The following is a 6,901-nucleotide window of genomic DNA, read 5'->3' as shown; positions in this document are numbered from 1 at the left end:
CTATATATATATATATATATATATATATATATATATATATATATAGATATAGAAATAGATATACTGTATATATTTTGTATATAATGTCCCTCTGTGTACTAACATTTAGAAGATTAACACAGATATAATATAAAGTGTGTTGCTCAGTGTGTTTGCACTGTAAAAACAATTAAAACAATTCCTACCTGGAAGCCACACTTTAAGCACACCAGGATGTCGTGGGATGCTGCGGGCTCTCCATCGATCATGGTCCTCTCCTTTAAGCACTCGGAGCACACCAACCACATGCTGGAGACCACCGATTTCTTCACCGAGCTCAGGTCCACCGCTTTACTCACATGCTGGCAAGTCAACCCTGATTAAAAACAAAAGATGCTTTCTATGACCAATCTACCTTCCAATCACTTCTAGGGACCAATTCACGCTTCTGAGTCATTATGTTTTGAAAGGGAGACGTGCTCAGCACCTGATGTTAATTACACGTGGTGGGACATCCCCACTAAATAGAAGCATATATATATATATATATATATATATATATATATATATATATATATATATATATATATATATGCTATCCATTGTAAGATAAATTCCCCTTTTATGGATATTTCACTAGTAACAAAATAGACAAAAATTACAAAATGATCACTGTTTAGTTAAAACCAATGCAGTTATTTCAATACTGTAAACAGTCAAGGGCAGTGGATGCATGTCAATTGTAAGTTATTGAATGAACTTTTTTACAAAAAGTACTATGATGTGTCATAGATAAGTAGCCTGCTTTGGTAGTATAACTAAAGAGGTAATCCCACTCACTACCCACTGTGCTAGCATTCAAATCAAAACTCACAGCCCCAAGTTTAACAGTCTGGTGTTGCTTCGGCGACTCACCGCTGACTTCGTCTGAGGAGTCCTCATCTCGAGGTTTTCTCGGTTTATTAGTCCGCTTAGTCATATCGGCGGCTTTCAAAGAGAAGGGGTCCTTTAGCCGCATCTGGAGCTCTTGAATAGGAAGATGAGGAGACAAACATAGGACTTACTCTACAAAGTCAAACTACTTTAACAGAACTGTGTGGTAACAGATACATGAATGTTGCAAACGCCTGCACTCGTCTGTAACTGCCCTGATCATTTTAACGAATGACTGGCTTAGGTGTACATCCTAAAGACATTAGCCCATACTTGATATCTTCACTGGGACATCAGGCCTGTGCTGCTGCCACGTTCATTTCTTGCTCATTTTGGGGGGGATTTACACCTTCAGTCTTTAGCAGGTGAAACACTGCTCAGGTGGACTAAGATCAGGGGAATGACTTAACTTAGCCTGTCGAGAATATTCCACTGTTTGGATCTTATAATTCATAGTGGCTCATAGTTTGAAGATGATTATCCTACTGCATGTTGTTGTGTTTCAAACATTTGAACACCCTCAAGCACCTTTACAACTGAAAGTCACTTATCCCCAGTCACACTGACGTTTCCATGTTAAATCATTGCACAGGAGCACTGAGCCAAAACAACAGATGATGTGTGACTGTCCATATACTTACGGACTGCATAGTATGTCAACGAGAATAAATATAGCCAGCCAAAAAGGTGGTACTATGTGAAAGATAACTATTCAGTATTGTGCAATAACACGGTTAGGAAGCCTCAACCTGCCCCGACAATGCAATTTAGGAACGCATAAGAGGCATATATGTCGTATATCAAATATATTTTACCATCGAATAACAGCTTTTACCCAGTTCGAATGGGCGAAAAGGCAGTATGAACTCACCTCTTTATTTTAGCTCCTGTGTTGACTGTGTTAGCTAACCTGAAGCCAACAGTGAGATGTCAACTCTTCCTGGCTAGCAAACAGGCTAGCTACATTAGCTTGTCAGGATAAATAAAACATTAACGTGTGTGTTTTATCCAACAATCCACGAATATATTAAGGCATTTCAAAGCAAAGTACAGTGTGCCGACAATAACAGCACAATTATCTTAGTAATTGCTCGTTTTTGCCTTTGATTTTCAATTATTTTGTCGAGCTTTCGGTAGCATCAACTAGCAAACTAGTCAACATGTGACGCAATACGGTGGCTCAGTTTGGCCTAATGCTGCATTCACGTACAATGGGAAATCTCCCTACAAAGGCAAAGCGTCACAGGTTCTGTGAAAGAGCTTTTCTACGTTTTATAACACACATAGAACTACATAAAACGATTTGTTCTGTTTTATTTATAGAGACCAAAATCTGGAACAGTAGTGGAAATATTACGGTGCCCTACTGTGTCATACTATGAATGCATGTAACTGTATGTAATGTGGCCTCAAGTCTTTCTTTTTATGTGATGTGGAATTAGTGGTATCATCAACACGCATCATTTTCAAATTCAATAATTTATGGTCAGCATTAATTTAGATGGTGTATATTTAGTTTTGGCAACAAACATATATAACTGAGTCGGGATGATAACAGGGGATGCTATCAATACATTTTGGTGTGATTTGTTTATTCAGCGTGCAGGATAGCTGTAGTAGCCCGAGGCGCAGCATACTACTACTATTACTGTCTATTTACTGATAAATCACTGGTCAGATGTGGACAAACGTGTCATTGTCGCTGTTCCGTCTTTCCCCTGAGCATGAATGCATCATAAATTATGTCTTTGATCATTTTAGTTCAGTAATTAAAGCTACTTCCAACACATGGCACTTATTTGTATTGATAATGGGTTAACCTTTGAAATATTAAGTTAATGACTTGCGTTTGCACTTGCTAAGTAAGAACTGAAAGGAAGGAGTAGTTTGTCCTTCTGGGGAGCCATACTTCTGCGCATGCGCGGGTCAATGTCGGCAGGCTGACTGTGAGCAGTGGATATTTGTTCTAGTAACGTTAGTTGTCGCACGTAGTATTATTGCGTACTTACGGGTTTATGTTGACGGAGTGTTAATATAGAGCGTAACACAGGGTGTAATTATCCCATGGCTCTCAGAAGGTGTTGCGGGTTAGCGGGGGTCGCTCCGAGGTTGTTATGGAACGTCCTGCCTGGAGCTTACGTCCCTGGACGAACCTCTGCGTCCAGCCTTGTCAACACTCACCACGGTTGCAAAAGTGAGCTTTACATATAACGTTAGCGTTGTCTTAACTTGCAGCGCTGCTCCCCATGTGTGGGCAATGTCAGTGTGAATGAAAGACGGGTGGCTCGTTTTTGAAATTGTTCACATGTAGCCTTTGACATGTCTGTTTTCGCCTTCAGCTACAACGTTGCAGCTCCGCAGGTTCAGTTCTGCGCCACCGAGCACGGATGTGAGTTATGAGCAGATGAAGCAGCTCCTGGCGGGCCGGAAAGCTGTAGTTATAGATGTCAGGGAGCCCTGGGAGCTCAGGGAGTACGGCTTCATCCCCGGAGCAATCAACGTTCCGCGTGAGTGTTGTTTTCCCGAAGATACATATGGACCTAGTTTTAGCTTGGCAGGGATGTAACGTCATGCCCAGTTGTTAGACCAATATACAAATGTAGTACCCAAATAGTTTATCATGTGCGGGACATGAACAAATTTGGAAAACATGCTTCAATGCCACATTCCCAGTCAAATAAAATATATTTGAACATGACACCTGCAGACAAGCTGCACAACTCTCTTCATGGTTAACATTCCTTAGATAATCATAATAAGTGTATCGAGGTACGATGCTTTGATACTGCTTACAGCGGCTCCCAGATCACACCAGACACATTCATGTCTTGTTTTCCCAAACAGCACAGATTTCAAGTCCTACTGGCCGCAACTGAGCTGTCTGTGCTTCTTTGACTTTGCAGTGGGACAGGTGAACACTGCCCTCCAGCTGGGTCCGGACGAGTTCAATGAAAAGTATGGCGGTGAAATGCCCCAGCAGACAGATAACGTTGTGTTCACCTGTCTGGCAGGGGTCAGGAGCAAGACAGCGCTCAACACAGCCGCCTCGTTGGGATACAAAGAGTGAGACATGTCTCCTTGGCGCATATCTGTCAAAATCATTGCTTCTCACCTCATCGTCAAGTCATGTATAGGAAGTGTTGAATAAGATTTCTTGTTATTGTGAGTTGTTAAAAGTGTTTATTTCCCAGTCCGAGCCAAGGCTAGAGTACCACTACCCGTTTGTGGCTGAAGGTTATATCTGTTATATTTCATCATGAGACAGAATCAAGTTTCACCAGCTTGAGATTATTGCAACTGTTGCTGCGCAATGTCAACCCATCATGCAGTGCTCTTTTGAGAGCTGCCACATACCACATGCAGAGAGTTACTTAATAACAGTACATTCAAACACAAATGCAGTTTCATTTTTGACTCGCCTCTGTTTATGCAACATTTTCATCGACTTTCTTTCTTCTTCCCTCTGTTGCAGTGTTCAGCATTACCTGGGCGGATGGCAAGACTGGGTGAAAAATGAACAGCAGAACTGATCCAGGGATGTCGAAACAAGAAAACAAATACTAATTTAAAGCTTTTCACTGAGATCAGACTGGCGAGCGAGAGCGCATAACAAGGAGTCTTGTAAAGGGTTTTTAAAATGTTCATTGACTCTTCTGTTGTGTTCCTCATCTGTGAATCCCAAAGACTGAAACCAGAGGGCTCAGCACACATCAACAAGTCCCATGCCTGCTGCTAACAAAAAAATACATTTAAAACTATACTGCAATGTTACTTGAAGTTCCTTGTAATTTAATTTCATCACAGAACTATTTATAAACCCTTTACAACTTCAAAAGAGACAGATATTTATAACCTGTGATTACTCTAAACCAAAATACAAATATCAATAGACAATAAGGAGTGTTAATTTCTACATTATCTATGCAAATGACTACTTTTCTGTATATGATTGTGAATGTAAATGAAGTGGTCCTTTGGCAACGCATCAACTTGATGCTCATAGATGCATCTGCAGTTGTTGCCAACATTATTCAATAAATAAAATTATAGTTTTGATTAACAGTGATGTCTTGTGTTTTGTAATTATTCTTTTTTTTCAGGTCTTTTAAAAATGCCATTTATTTGAATAACTTGTGATATTGTTGCTGGCTGAGGTGACAGCTGCTGGCACTAAGATGATCTACGGCGTTGAAGGGCTGTGTCTAATAACCGCTGCATCTCAGTATGAATTTGCCACCCACCCTACAGGGAACATTAACAGCTTCCTCCGTCATCCACGATAATGAATGTGTTTGTTTTCAACGGAGAAGAATATCTCAACTACAGTATGTCGGCCGCTGCCGTGGACCTTGTTCCCTATGAACTTACCCTTTTACAGCTTGAGCCGAAAGTCAACACCGGACACACACACATGACATTCTCGTGATTAGTTTAATCAGGATTTCGAAGTGACTTACCAGATGCATGAGTAAATGATCTGGCTCAGAGGTGTTAATGCCATTTGTGTTCATATTATAAACAGTGTTCTCCCTGCAAGCAAGGGAACCCCCTAAATGATTGGACATATTTATATTTAACTGTTGCAGCAGGTCTGTGATTCTAAATCGTATAACTACCTATCATGTGGCCTGTTCAAATAGGAAAACACAAAAAGCAATAAATGACTCTGGAAAGAAGCATGTCCATACCTTCTCAATCTTGTGTTCCCCTTAGCAATTCTTAGCTGAATACAACATTAGACGTGGAAGGTGGGGTTGACTCAGCATTTGAAGTGAGGGTTCATGAATAGGCCTGCTGTAATAGCAAATACCACAACGATGACTGATGCTATTTGTTTGCCACATGAAAAGAGCTGGTCCGCTGGAGATGGATTGTTCACGTGACTGATTCCACATCTCCCCAAAAAGTCCCACGCTGCTGCAAGATCTGAGCTCAATGGAAAGCAATGGATGCCAGTTTAATCCATCAGGACAGGTTGTCACAGGAACACTAGATTAAAAAACATTTTATAAATGTGCTGAAAAAACTACATCTGGCTTTTGGACAGGTTATAATGTGTGTGTGTGTGTGTGTGTGTGTGTGTGTGTGTGTGTGTGTGTGTGTGTAACCTGCGTGTTGGGTTTTCTATGAGGGTTAATGTTGCTGGTATTTAATGTTTACAGTAAATATGAAGGACAGTGCAGCGTTTAATGACCCCTGACCACGTGACCCTGAAGGTGTCAATAAAGAAACGCCCCTGAACAGACGTGAGCACTGTTTTCTCCCCTCATATCACTGTGCCATGTCAACCATAAACTCCAGACTACCCCCCCCCCCCTCCCCTCTCCTTTACTTCTGCATCCTTATTTCCCCTCAGCAGCAGTTAATTTCATTTTCTCTTTTTTTCCTGATTACTATGGTTTTAATATGTTGAAAACACATCAGACAAATAAGTGTTCATTTATGTCAAATCATGCTGGGGCTCTTTGTTCCTCTGCGGCCGCAGCCTCATCAGGTCACCCTCCAGCTTCGGCTCAGCATTCAATTAAAGTCCCTCGTCCCATCAGAGCAGATCACGTCAGTGCTGCACCTACTTGCTGCTGCCGGACCCTGCCTGCTTGCCTGTCTGTCTGCTGCCCAGTGCTGCAGCAGACAATGAGGTGGTGGATGTACAATAATCTCAGCAAAACCCAGAGTGGTTCTGATAAAAAGGAGACTGATACATGATCGCATTCTGTGTTTTCCAGAAAGACTAATGGGTGATGCTGTCAGCCACTATAACAGTCAAGCTCTGCTCCTCACAAGCTGCTGGCAGATATCTGGTGGTCAGAGGTCAAGCCTGATTTGGAGCAGAGGTTCGACATTCCCCAGGTGTGGGCTCATGATCCGGGCTGTCTTTGACAGAGCTGGGGGTATGGCTGGCAAGGGCAGTATAAAACCTGAGGCTGGGTTGACAATCGGGGAGTGCCAACTAGGTGGAACAGTGAATTGAAGTGCAGCCTACCACAGA

The 6,901-nt window shown here is 41.8% G+C and overlaps 2 protein-coding genes across 4 annotated transcripts in view; one reads left to right on the top strand and one right to left on the bottom strand.

The window, feature by feature from the left end:
• The window catches only part of usp45 (ubiquitin specific peptidase 45), a 35,710-nt gene extending 33,628 nt beyond the window's left edge, over positions 1–2,082 (bottom strand). For all 3 annotated transcript variants that reach the window (XM_031874418.1, XM_031874416.1, XM_031874417.1), the window contains exons 1-3: positions 1,784–2,082; positions 895–1,005; positions 186–355 (exon numbers count right to left, since the gene is read on the bottom strand). In XM_031874418.1, coding sequence (XP_031730278.1) covers positions 186–355; positions 895–997 — 273 coding nt within the window. In that variant the 5' untranslated portion in view covers positions 998–1,005; positions 1,784–2,082. The remainder of the gene's footprint in view (positions 1–185; positions 356–894; positions 1,006–1,783) is intronic.
• A 766-nt stretch (positions 2,083–2,848) lies between these two features.
• tstd3 (thiosulfate sulfurtransferase like domain containing 3) lies at positions 2,849–5,102 on the top strand. Its single transcript, XM_031874419.1, has 4 exons — positions 2,849–3,106; positions 3,252–3,419; positions 3,816–3,975; positions 4,385–5,102. The coding sequence occupies exons 1-4, from the start codon at positions 2,977–2,979 to the stop codon at positions 4,440–4,442; spliced, it is 516 nt and encodes a 171-aa protein (XP_031730279.1). The 5' UTR covers positions 2,849–2,976; the 3' UTR covers positions 4,443–5,102.
• The last annotated feature ends 1,799 nt before the right edge of the window (positions 5,103–6,901 follow it).

This window comes from Anarrhichthys ocellatus, unplaced genomic scaffold (genome assembly GCF_004355925.1).
Source record: "Anarrhichthys ocellatus isolate YVR2014 unplaced genomic scaffold, GSC_Weel_1.0 scaffold81, whole genome shotgun sequence".
NCBI classification, from domain to species: Eukaryota; Metazoa; Chordata; class Actinopteri; order Perciformes; family Anarhichadidae; genus Anarrhichthys; species Anarrhichthys ocellatus.
The sequence above is the reverse complement of the archived record's forward strand: the minus strand, read 5'-3'. Positions and strand labels throughout refer to the sequence as shown.

Coding starts and splice junctions, on each gene's coding strand:
- tstd3 (XM_031874419.1), top strand. CDS start 2,977: ATGGCTCTCAGAAGGTGTTGCGGGTTAGCGGGGGTCGCTCCGAGGTTG. Junction 3,420..3,815: donor CGGAGCAATCAACGTTCCGC/GTGAGTGTTGTT, acceptor TTGACTTTGCAG/TGGGACAGGTGAACACTGCC. Junction 3,976..4,384: donor GCCTCGTTGGGATACAAAGA/GTGAGACATGTC, acceptor CCTCTGTTGCAG/TGTTCAGCATTACCTGGGCG.